Source organism: Sipha flava, unplaced genomic scaffold (genome assembly GCF_003268045.1).
Source record: "Sipha flava isolate LNK unplaced genomic scaffold, YSA_version1 49433_pilon_pilon, whole genome shotgun sequence".
Classification (NCBI taxonomy): Eukaryota; Metazoa; Arthropoda; class Insecta; order Hemiptera; family Aphididae; genus Sipha; species Sipha flava.
The window spans coordinates 15,382-28,444 of record NW_020273330.1 but is presented as its reverse complement, the minus strand read 5'-3'; the positions used below and the strand labels follow the sequence as shown (position 1 = coordinate 28,444).

The following is a 13,063-nucleotide window of genomic DNA, read 5'->3' as shown; positions in this document are numbered from 1 at the left end:
AATGAACCTATGAGCGGTCCGGCTAATTCTAGTATTGACCCAGAATCTGAACTTCCACCTTCTCCTTCACTATCACCTCCACTCAATGACCCCAGAAGTGGGATAGCCAAATCAATTATAGATCCGGAATCCAAACTTCCATTTCCCCCTTCAGCCGCACCACTAACGTCACTATTAGTAGTGTTTTCATTTATTTCATTGTTATCACTACTGCCATAATCTTGGGCCTCTGTTGTTGCCGTTACTTCTACTCCATCGTTGGAGTTACTGTCATCAACTGATGGTCCGTCCACTTCATTTTCGTAATCATTGATGTTATAATCATCGCTTCTTTTTTTCGATGCCGCTCTCTTACTTCTGGCCAATACTACCAGTTTTTGTGACAGACTACGATTTGGATTTCTAATGTCATATTCAATGACATTACTGCTGATTTCGTCATAATAGTCTCCTATAACGTTCATCAGATCAGTATTGTTGTTGTATTCTTCTCGGTCGGCTCGCAAATGTTTCTCCTCCTATACATATACGTATAACAGGAAATATTTCACATATTTTATATTTTGTTAATATATAATAATTACTTCTACAGTGATGTTTATTACTACTAGTGGTATAAATATATTATACGATGGTAGTTGTGCTGGATTGCTGTAAATATACAAACACATATAAATATATATAATATTATGATTCATTTACGATGGTGTTATGGTGTAAGGTCAGTAATTCTCGTAGTGCTGTTGTTAAAATTTAACTTTTCAAATGTTTGAATATTACAATTTATGTTTTTGCTATCATCACTACATATAATATACATCATGTACTTATACAATTACATACATTACTGAAAAAACGCAAGTTGATGTAGGTATACAATACATACACATTTATAGATAATATTATTATTGACTACTATCTTATTCAACAAGGTAATCACTAAGTACTAATACCATAACTGTAAACAACGGTAAATAAAAATGTATCTTTTGTGTTTAAATTACATAAATACTAATATTAAGACTATTAATGCTGTCTACTTTTTTAAAAAATATTCATAAAAATATAAAAAATATTATACTGTGCTATTTCTGGTGCGATGGTTTATGTATTAACTAACTAATAAATTATATTTTCTAAGTTATTACAAAAATAAATACATATAATGTAGTGTATAATACTTTTACAAAATAATGAGGTACTTACGCTGCTACTGCCTATCAATGGTGCAATTAGTTGCAAAATGCTACTAGACCCCGAACCACCTGCCCCAGCGCCCTGTATAATAAAAAAATAAGAATAAATATTATAATATAATTATATTTTATATAATTTTAAAGTTCTATATATTTTATTCATGAAAAAAACTAACTGTATCATCATTTGCGGTATTTGCTGATGAGTCACCGCCACTCGACGAGCCGCTACCACTTGACGAACCGCTGCTACTGCCTAAAAGACCTGACAACAGGCTTAAGATATTAGAGCCTCCTGAACTTCCAGAGCTTCCACCACCACCATTCAAATTGTCTCCACCATCGCCGCCGTTACCCTGCCGTTTCATATACAAGTATGCAATCATTATCGTGGTACATAATATACACACAGTAACGTAATAAAATAAAATATTTATTAGAATAAACATACACCACTTCCACTACTGCTGCCCAACAAAGGGCCGAGGAGAGATAGTATGCTACCGAAATTGCTGCCTCCGGGTGTTGCACCAGCTGCTCCCTCCGAACCAGCTATATCTGGTCCACTTCCATCGGTTTTGCTTACATCTCCGCTTCCGGATGCGGATCCAGAAGATCCGGCGCTGACGCTCTGCAATTAATGTGCACATTAAAGCGAATTGATTTATACTTCGTTAGAGATTTTTAATAAAAGAAAAAGTTTGAAATTAAGTTTTAAAACTTACGCCACTGCTGCTACCCACTAGTGGGGCGACTAGATTGAGTACGGATCCACTACCACTGCCTGGGCTGCCACTACTTGGGCTTCCACTATCGGCCGCAGTTGAAGCTGCAGAAGCTTTTTCGTCTAACTACAATGTGATTGTTTGAATACATTCATTCAAATAAATTATACGTGTAGTATAAATTATATCGGTGTATATAACAGGGTAATTCAAATTGTACTGTTTTTTAATGTGTATATATAGATAAAGCTCTATATAATATGCATTAATACTACTTATGTGAGAGAGTATTGAAAAATGATTTAAAGTGCACGAAGAATACTTACTGATCCACTAGATGATGATCCACTTGATGATGATCCAGCAACAGTGCCACTGCTACTGCCCAATAGCCGAGTGATGACATCGATAGACCTGGCTCCCCGTGGTTGCTGCATTTGTTGACCATCGTTGGCCTACAACAATTTTTGTTTATAATTATCTATGAATAAATTATTAATTAAACGCAAATACATTATTATTTATTTATAGTGGAACTTTGCAATATGTTTATTTTTTTTTTTTTGTTTAATCAATTTACAATTTATTTGGGCTATTTTAGTTATAATTTCAAGATTGTTTGATTTGTTCAATTGTTTCCTAAAATATTTAAATAATTATTTTGAAATCATCAATATTTTACAAAAAAAATCGTAAAACCCGATAAAAATACTGCGAATCAATGATACATCTATTTTATTATAATCTGAATTCTGAGTGAAGTAAGATATTTTTGTGACAGGCAATTTCATGATATTGTCTGTTGAACATATAATGTAATTTTCTATTACACGGTTGACTTGAAAATTACATTGATTCTTAAAATTACTATGTTTTTACACAACTTTAGTTGTACTGCTTAGTTTATAGACATCACGATTTTAATAAATTTCTATTATAATATATTTAGAGAAAAAAAAAGGTTTCGATAAATGTTATTATTTCTTACGTTCCATAAAGAATATTAAAGTTAGTATTCCAACATTAATAATTTATTTGCTAACTATTTCTTAGTTCAATATATTAAGGATTTGAAAATATGGTAGTATAATGGAATATAACAGTGATATGCAATATTTAATATACAGTCGAGTTGCGATAACTCGAACCTCGAGAACTCGAATTGTGTTTTATTCCCTAGAAAATTCTTCCCCTATAAATTAGTTAGATATCTTGAATAATACATATCTCGAAGTGAATTTTTATCCCTCTTCAATTTCAAGTTATCGCGACTCGACTGTATAATTAAAATCGAAACTTTTGCTTTTAAACCATATTTTAGAATTTTGATAAGTTAATCAAATTAAATTTCAGTAATTATTTATAATAAAATAATCGAAAAATATTTTTGGCGACCCTATTAAATAAAGTTTTTTTATTTAATAAAGTCTAATAAATAAAGATTTTGTTTAAAAAATATACAAGTTTTATTACAAAATAACATATTTAAGAAATTAGAAATTATTTTATCAAGTACATACTGTATTTTAAGCTTATTTAAAAAATATTAATTTATTTTATCACTTTTATGTGCACTTCTATTTTTTTAAATTTATTTAAGTTAAACTCCATTAAAAATTAAAAATATATATGGATATTTCTTATTTCAATACAATTTAATACAATAATACTTATTTTATGTAATGATATGAATTTTTCGAATTCAATTAGTATATTTTATAATCGTAATATTGAAAACCATAACTAATGGAGTCCTCTCAATACAGAAACTGTAATCAGATATTTTTATCATCATAACTATATTAAATAGAAAAATTGTATTTATTTTAATGTTATATTAATGTCACTGTAAATCTTGAATTTTAATGAGAACCTTTCTTATAGAGTAACACATAATATAACAATAGAAAATATATGAATACATAAAACGTACGCATTTTTTTTATGTTTAATGTTTATTTTTACGGTAAATATACCTATGTATATCTTATGTCATTATTACATAAAATGTTGATGTACAAAACGTATTACTTTTTTTTTTTATTGTATTCTTTTTTTAGTTGTTTATACAGAAATATCTATGGTACTTTAATGTTTTTGCTCCGTAGTAATATAATAAATGTACATATTTATATATGAACGGGTTTCTGCAACATAACTTTTTATTAAATTTTAATTTGTTGGAAACAAATAAGTAGTAAATGTTAATGGTCTTTACTTTTTTTTTAACTAAACAGACAGACTTTAAAAGCAAAAAATTAACACAATCGATGTATTTTTGATTAAATATTCGAATGATGTAATTTATACGAGTATTTGATTCTGTCGTGTTAAATAAATTATATAATATATTATGTGGCTTATAATTTTAATAACATTTAAATTTTAATTTATCCAAAATAATATGTAGCTACATCTCACTAATGCAAATCTACAATTGCATGGCAAAATTCGATGTCGACCGAATTATTATACTTCGCGATTATTTCATAGTAGGAAGAGAAAATAAATTATATCATACATAACACGTGGGTGTGTTCGTTCGTTAAAGAAATGTTTCCAGACGTAAGCTAACCATTTTATTCGTCGAAAAAGTGTTGTACAAAAAATAAATATTTCATCATACGCTCAATATTCATAAACGATAAAATATTGTTCAGAAATTCGAGGACGCGATAATCATAATTCCTTTCATTTTTTACCAAATTTCTATTAATTGCCACTAATATTACTACTAAACGCTGCACATTATATCGTTATTGCACAACGTGTGCATGTGTCTGTTGAAGACATATTTCCCAATGTTATATCGGGCGCTAAGACGAAAACACATTTTTTTCGAATACGCATATTATTATTATTATTGTCATGTTTGATTTGTTGCGTAATCCGAATCTCGGTTATCCCATCAACAGGGATAGATGACGACAGCGATGACGGGCTCTGCGCGATGTGCGTGTGGTTAGACTACGGTTGTACAGGACGGGCGGAGGAAAGAACGCGAGGGACCCATGGCCACGGAGCGAGACGTTTTGACGGCGGATTACCGGCAACTGGTCGTCGTTTCGCCGCCGTCAAACCGCGGCAGCGAGAGCGATGTCGAGACTACGAGTGCCGCTTGCGTTTCGGTGAATGTGGGTCACCATCGATCTATAGACGGACGGCAAGGAACCTTGGGATCACCGTCCCGCCACCGTGGACCGCCGCCGTCACCATCACCGCGGACGTCATTGAACCACTTATACAGTGAGCGAACTGTTATAAAATATGGTGTCCCACCACCCTTCGCCCGTTAGTCCGCAATTTATCGACGAATGTAATATTTGCTATTATGTATCATGTAATAATAGGATTAATAATATATTTCGAACGTGCCCGTGTCGTTTTCATCGTCTTAGATGTAAATGAAAAAAATAAAATATATATATTTATATCGATAATTTGCAATTTACACGCCGATGTATTATGCTGATAATAATAATAATAATAATAATAAAGCTTAGAATATTATAACATCTCGTAATAAAGCGATTCCAATCACTGTTGCTGCAATGAAACAATGCGTTCTGCGGAGACAATCGAAACCGTCGCGTTTCAGAAGTAGTACCGAACGTACCTATTTATCATAATAATTACTCGCGTGTCAACGTTTTTATTTTTCATTTAAAATATCGACTGCGTTTTAAACGGTCGGTCTTAAACGTTTTCGTTGGCTACAGCCGTTTACATTCAAAGCGAATGATATTATAATGATATTTAGAAGTCATCTAGCGTAGTATAGTATCACACGTACCATCAATGCAAATATACGTATTATATATACATTGTTTACGACACCGTCGACGCGTACAGCGAGTACAGAAAAAAATTACGGTGTCCTCGGACAGTTGCAATAGTAATATTAACAACAATAATAATAATAATAATAATAATAATAATGACGATCATTACCCGCAACAGTTGTACTGGTGGATTCGGTCCGTCGGCGTTGAAATCTTCGCCGGCCGCGACCGCGACGACGAATAACATCGCCACTGCCGCGAAGCAGCGGCTCTTACTGCTGCCGATGGTCCTCATCGTTTACGACGGTTAATGCTAATGTGGGAAAAATAAAACGATATACGGCGCACGGAATGGTTTACAATCGCACGTTGGTGCGCGCGAAACGCCTACGCCGAGGGTATACTTACGACGACGGCGGCTGTGGCGGCGACTGGATGGATCGCGGGATGCCGCCCACAGCGTTCGAACGGTTGTGTTCTTGTCGCGGGTTCCCGTGTTGGTTATGTTTGAAAATCGTGTCGCGCAAATTAACGACGAAGAAACGAGTTCGCGATGTGTTCTTACTGGACGTGCGGTGATTTGAAAGTGATCTATAGACCGACGGTTGGATTGGTTTTTCGTTTTTACCGCAGCCGTTACTTGTTGCTGCTGCTGCTTGTTGCTGTTGCTGTCATCACGATACTGCGGGCTGACCACTGGTGCAGTCGCTGCCGTTGACCACCACGGGCAAACGTTGCGTACAGTCTCGGGGGGGCGTCGTCGCCGCCGTTTCGGGGATACGATACGATCTTATGATACATTAATATTGCGTTCGTTTTTTTCTCCCCTCGCACACTTCTGCCTCCGCCGCCCGCTGGAAAGTCGTCCCCGCCGCGTACTAATTAAGCTGCAGCTACTACTTTGATACCGCACGACGCGTCTGCTGCGCGCGATTGAGCAACGCACGCCGATTGCGAGACATCGCCGTGGCCTCCCGAGAGGATATTGGTCAATACCTGCGCGCCGCCGCTGTTGTTTCGATGACGACGACGGCGGTGAAGTTAATGTCACACATCGTCGTCGTCCAATGCGACTGCGTCCCTATGCTGTGCATTCGATTACCGTTGGACTTTTTGTACGCGTCGTCGGCTCATTCGTCATTGGTACCGCGGCCGACTGGCGGTGAATTATAATTTAACAAGTTGTTTTTTTTTTTAGTCAATACATTTTTGGGCGTCGACAACTGTTTTCGGTAGCATACAGCGTGACGCGAGTGTAACAGCGGAGCGAGCGCGTGCGATAGGGAGAGAGAGAGAGAGAGAGAGAGAGAGAGAGAGAGAGAGATACAGACATATAGACCGAGGGACGAAGGGATAGGGATATAAGGGTACGTAGTTACCTAATAGTGAAAGATTCACGTTTGACCAAATACACTGGTCGCGGACAAATCTTTTTGATTGATATTGTAATAAAATAACAATTGGAGACACGGTTTCGGTTATCAACATACTAATTGCGACTAATTGCGGACATAAAACTAATAAGCATCGTGTGAGTTACGAGCAATACCTAAAAAGATAATATACGAATTGCTGACAAATTTTTCTGACAAAATTATGACATAACAATTGCGGACGCAACTTGAAAATACTAAAATATAATTTAAGCAATTGTTATTTTTAAAAAAAATTTTATAAATGCACAAATCATTGGTTGTTTTCTCAGTTAGTCTAAGTCCTTCATATGTTTTTGTTATATTTAATATTTAAATTTATATGTCCAGTCTACACATTTTTTTATTGTTAAATTATTTTAAATTCTGTTTAATTTATAACTTTATTTTGTTACTTACTTAATGTAATGTGTTTTTCTAAATAATTAATTATCACTCTCTATATCTAACACAAGCTATTAGCTTAAAAGAGATAGATAATCATGTAAACTTATTACTATAATGATATTTATAAAATATTGTTCTTGGTTAATAAAAAATAACCGAGCAGTTGACAAAAATATTAAGTAATCGTTATTTTAAAAAAAGTATTTATAAAAATAGGGTCATCATAGAATTTAGGGGAAACATTTTCTTTGAAACCATTTGTACATATGTTAATCTGTTGATATTTTTCATACATGTTTTATCCGTAACTCACATGATCGCTATTAATTTTATGTGCACTATTAGTATGTTGATTGTACAACCGTATATTGTAACTGTTGATTGTATAACTATGTCCATAATTTGTATAGTTACCTTTTTAAATGTTGTCCGCAACTCACCACATGATTTTTATAAGTTGGTTCGCAATTTAAAATCTTCTAAACAACTCACTTATCATTTACGTTACACTAGTCACCTTTAAGATCTTCACTTAATAAATTAACTTATTGATGATTGTTAAAAATATGTATGCATTTGTAAGTTGGCTATGAAGAACTAACTTATTCAGCAATTGAATGACTACAACATATATGTATACAAAACTGCCAAACAATCAAGCTTTATATAACGTAAATATACATATATTATTATTAACTCTTAAATAATGCACCAAGTATTATAGTACTAAAGCGTTACATATATTTTGTGAATACAGTAAAAACCTGTATAGTATGGAAACGATCGGGACCGAATATTTTTTTCCATTTTAGACAGGTTTCCACTTATACAGGTCGGCAAAAAAAAGTTACAATAAATATTTTAATTTTATACACTCTTCTTTATTATTTATTACATTTTATTAACTTTTTTATTTTACATATATAGTTAAAAAATTATATACTTAAAAATTACAAAAAATTTGTATTTATGTACTTTTCTAAAATTCTTCTAATGCTTTTAAAACTTTCCAACCAGCCATTTGAGATGCTTTGAATACCGTGTGACATTTGTTTAAAAATTTTACGTGCTTTACTCTGTATGATTGGTCTAGAAATTGATAAGTTTTTTGCTCTAGTACTTTTGCGTTTGATTTTGGTTTTCTTTTCATCTACCCATTTCCTAAAATAAATGTTATATTATAAGCAGATTTATATCTTAAATATTCCATTAATTTATGAAGTTAAACTTATCATTCATTGTTCTTTTATGTCTTTTTTTTTTTTTTTTGCTTTAGTATATTATATTTTTCGATATTTGATAAGTTCAAAATTTGTTTTACTGATAATTTATCTTTTACGCTAGATTCAATTAATTTTAATTTTTCATTTAAAGTCAAACATTTATTGATTCTTGACGTACTGAGTTATGTTATAAAAAATAATAACAAGTAAATACAAAAGCATTATGCAGTCCGAGGTGAAATAAGTACAAAACAATTCTACAAGTTAGTACGAAAATATAAATGTAGTGCATCGAAATAATCCTAATGAATATAGATTATATATTAACTGATAATTTTCAAATAGGTATTTCAATGAAAAAACAGGTACATGACAAAAATATTTTTTCCATTTTAGACAAGTTCCATCTTAATCAGAGTATGATGTATTTAAAAATGTATAAGAGTCACCGGGAACGAATAATTTTTTTATAAGAGATAGGTTTTACTGTAGCTGTTTTTTTTCTCTCCAGAATACATTATAAAATAATTATAAATTAAATAAAAAAAATAAAAAATAAATAAAAAATCTAAAACTGAATATGAGACATATGGGGCCGAATGTAGATTAGCAATAATTGACTACCTATTTTCCTAATGTTCGGTATAGTGAATAATATTGTCACTTTTCACGGGTGGATGTGATGACAATGGTTAGTGTATGATACTCGTGCTCTATTTGATGCGTGTCTCTACTATAAGTGACAGCGGCGAGTGCAGTGTATATTCTAATTAATTTGGTGCGGCAGCGTCGGTGGTAGAGTACGCAGAAGAGAGAGGACGCGCGGCGGACGACAACCGCAGGAGAATGCGGAGACCTTGTACCTATTTTTGTTTCGTATATTTACTTTTATTCTCGTCGCCGAGTTAATGACGATGACGATGATTTCGTTATTAGAACGCGCGCGAATTAATTAACGCATTAAGATAATATTTCGTTTGCGGCCGCCTCATTTAGTTGTATTTTTCTAGTATTCATCAACGTCTTAAAAATATTATAAAGTATAACCTGTACCTTCTTCGTTTCCTATCTCATTATCCCAAACCGTACCGCAACCGTTACCGTCAACATGGTCGTTTGGCCGTCCGGCGTAAGGCCACCATCAACACCATCACGCCGTACGCAACGATACTTCTGATGTTAAAAGAATCACTTCGAATGCTCTTTAAACATTTTGTGCGAGCGGTTGGTGCATCCGTCAACGAAACGCGCAGTGCGCACGGTTTCGTGTTCACGTGCGCACGGTCCGTCGTCACTCGATCTCTGGGATTTGATATACTTGGACACGATGATCGTATCCGAAATTATAAAAAAAAAAATAGTCACGGTACACCGTGCGCATGCAGATTATTACGCTCTATTACGCGGGCGATTCGAATAATTTTAGAACACCGTACGGCGGCACACACGATAAATTGCCGACATCCTTTTCGTAATATTTGACGATTAGAAATTTGCGACTGTTATAATATGACTTATAATATGATGTTCGCTACACACACACACGCACGCGACGACTAATAATAACAATAATACGCCGTCTGCACGTCTTTCACGCGAGACGGCGATGCGGCCGACGACAAAATATCGTTACGGCCGCGTACTTATTGAAATATATCGTAACGGGCAACATTTCATGTGAATCCGCCGCCGCTAGCGCGTAAAAAAAAAAAAAATAAGGAAAATAAAATAAAACGTATTATTTTGTACCATCGTAGTGGTATTGTGCAGCACTCTGTGCGCCGGTCTGCTGCACGCGGCATCTGTGCTCGCGCGACGGTTGAATACGATATTTCGTATTCTTACACGGGCACACGCGCGTAGCGATGGTGCTCGGAACACGCCCCCGGTGATTCGCGTACGGCCACGGCCGTCGCGTTGTACGTGTCGTCGCACGTAACAATGACGATATGTCATCGCGCTCCCGCGAAAAAGTCGATCGCGCCCTCGACGATTACCGACCCGACCGAGCCGAGCACATCGTGACGTTACCGGTGTCCGTCGGAAGAGGGACGTCCGAGTGGCGCGCGGCGTCCCCGAGCCGTGTTCGACAGCGGTCGCCGAAATAAAACCGTTTGGGCTATGGTTACTAAAAATGGATGTGAATGGATGTGAATTATGGATGTGAATTTTGATGAAAATGTATTCTGACGAGTACGTTCGAAATCCTCGTCAGAACACAAGATGGTTACACTGTGCGAGTTTTCTAATATTCTGACGATCAGTACGTTTTTGCCTCCCAGCAAAGATGGACGAACTTGATGAATTTTATGTTCTCGAAAGTCCGTTAATGAAGTTATCATTGTTAAATGGTGGAAAAACAGAGCAAGTTAACCAGTTATTTTTTAGAAGAGACGAAAAAATATCTCTGTTGTGATAATTTTTTTCTCTCGTGTCCCACAAACACCTGTTCTCGTACACGAGACTGATTAATTTATCGGAATTCATGATTCAAATCAATTAATATATTAATAAATTGTATAATAATTGTGAAATATCAAATTTGCTAATCTCAATCACATCGAAATAGACGCAGTTCACACGAAAAAATCAAACTTGTTTGAACGCTCAACTGTTTCTGACGATATCGTGTATGTTCTGACGTGATCGTTGCTGCCAATGTAAACACTCATTGGAAAATACGATTTTGTTTGTTTGGACGAATTCGTCAGAACTCGTCAGAACACATTTTCGTCAGAATTCGCATCCAAAGAAACCATAACCTTACGCGCATAATCATAATTACTACGAACGCGGCCGTAGCGTTTCGTACGCAGCATTTCTGCGGTTTACATCAATAATGTCAATCGTCGCACGGTGCATGCGTTTGTCCCGTAAAAGGCTCCGGCAAAATTGTTATCATAACCAATATTGGATTTCGTTTTTATCGTATGTTGTCATAACTATTTTTAACACTACGTTTACTACGGTCACGTACGAAATGAATCGACTTATACAAATTATACGTACGATGTATTGGGTACATCGAGATTACGAAATCGGTCATTTCAATTAAATTGGACAACCGTTGTGTGTTCGTCATACTCGTTCGATAGAAAATAACTCTGAGATAATATTTATCATAATTTATGTACGGATAAAAACGTCCGACGAGTATTTATGGTTATACGGAGTACCAACATTGAGGACTTGATCCCACGATAAAAGATCCTTCGATCCGTGAACCGCAGCAATAAGTCGAATGTTCGACGATAAAAACACGAGTTTATACGTATTTTTATTTATCCACATGAGGAAGGACGATAAATTATCAACGGTATTTATAATCGTTAAAGTACCGATGTAAAAATACACTTCAATAAACGTATGTATTAGTGAGTGTTCAAAATCGATTGTCATGATCGATGTTTTGTTACAAAATAATAATAATATAGGTGTTTTGTCCGGGTACCTGAGAATCGACTCGCAATAACAGATTTTTCATTGCAGCCGGACTGCTCGTTGCAAATGATTTACATCGTAATTAATGATTAGACGACCAAATCAATAGTACACACACACATATACACATACAACAAAACCGTAGATGTGTGTGTACACACGCGCGCGCTCACAAGTAATAATACCATGGTTAGTACATTGCGGTACCAATGGTCATCGTACATTTAAATTACGTTATAAGTAATTTTTCTATTGCCCGAGTACTGCACCGAAGTAATATTCAACGGTAATTATATAAAAAATATCCGTCAACGCGTTTCGTCGTAATCGGTACATCGACTGTATGTGGGCAGTGACACACGTAAGTTTTCGTCCGGAATTTCCCGTGGATTCAGTTCTGGAATCTTCCGGAAGACGGCCCAGCGCACGTGGGGCACCAAAGAAATACTATCGGTGGACCGCCCCTAGGTGTTGCCGACGTCAATCACACACGGTAGGCCAGGAGCGGATCTAAAGCTTGTTTAAAGGTGGTGGAACGTGCAGGAATATTATTACTGTTATTAATATTAGGTATATATTATTCTATTGTTAATCACCGTAAAACGTTCTACCTATACAAATAAATAGCATAAATGGTAAACAGTAAATATTTATAAATAATTATCATGCATATCTGTACAACTGGATACCTATATCAAAAATATTAAATAAATCTGTGAAAAAAAAAAGCCCTAGGGGATCCCCCCTCCGTAAATCCGCCCTTGTCAGCGAAGGCCGCGGCGCGAGTAAGAGTTGGAAAACTACTGGTCACCGTAAAATATAGATATCACAGATAGATATCAGATTCGAAATACCTAGCTTTCAATTCGTTCAATA

The 13,063-nt window shown here is 35.1% G+C and overlaps 2 protein-coding genes across 3 annotated transcripts; both read right to left on the bottom strand.

Moving 5' to 3' along the window:
• On the bottom strand, positions 1–1,278 carry LOC112690202 (uncharacterized transmembrane protein DDB_G0289901-like; the record flags this gene model as incomplete). The annotated part of the gene is given in 1 exon segment (XM_025564158.1): positions 1–1,278. A coding segment is annotated over 1 exon segment (464 nt), but the record flags the coding sequence as incomplete, so codon positions are not given.
• On the bottom strand, positions 1,105–6,739 carry LOC112690204 (cell wall protein IFF6-like). 2 transcript variants are annotated; one of them, XM_025564160.1, is made up of 7 exons: positions 6,729–6,739; positions 5,873–6,016; positions 2,248–2,376; positions 1,922–2,047; positions 1,648–1,827; positions 1,373–1,552; positions 1,105–1,278 (listed from the first exon to the last, which is right to left on the bottom strand). In XM_025564160.1, exons 2-7 carry the CDS (start codon positions 5,996–5,998, stop codon positions 1,120–1,122), a joined length of 900 nt encoding a protein of 299 aa, XP_025419945.1. In that variant the 5' UTR covers positions 5,999–6,016; positions 6,729–6,739; the 3' UTR covers positions 1,105–1,119. The 2 variants fall into 2 exon arrangements, with proteins under 2 accessions (XP_025419945.1, XP_025419944.1); XM_025564159.1 differs by lacking the exon at positions 6,729–6,739 and adding an exon at positions 6,112–6,647.
• Between the last annotated feature and the right edge of the window lie 6,324 nt (positions 6,740–13,063).

Excerpts from the sequence above, each read along its gene's own strand:
- LOC112690204 (XM_025564160.1), bottom strand. The coding sequence starts at position 5,998 with ATGAGGACCATCGGCAGCAGTAAGAGCCGCTGCTTCGCGGCAGTGGCG. Across the intron at positions 1,828-1,921 it reads TAGTGGGTAGCAGCAGTGGC|AGCGTCAGCGCCGGATCTTC; the intron begins GTAAGTTTTAAA and ends CATTAATTGCAG. Across the intron at positions 1,279-1,372 it reads ATACCGCAAATGATGATACA|GGCGCTGGGGCAGGTGGTTC; the intron begins GTTAGTTTTTTT and ends TTTATTATACAG.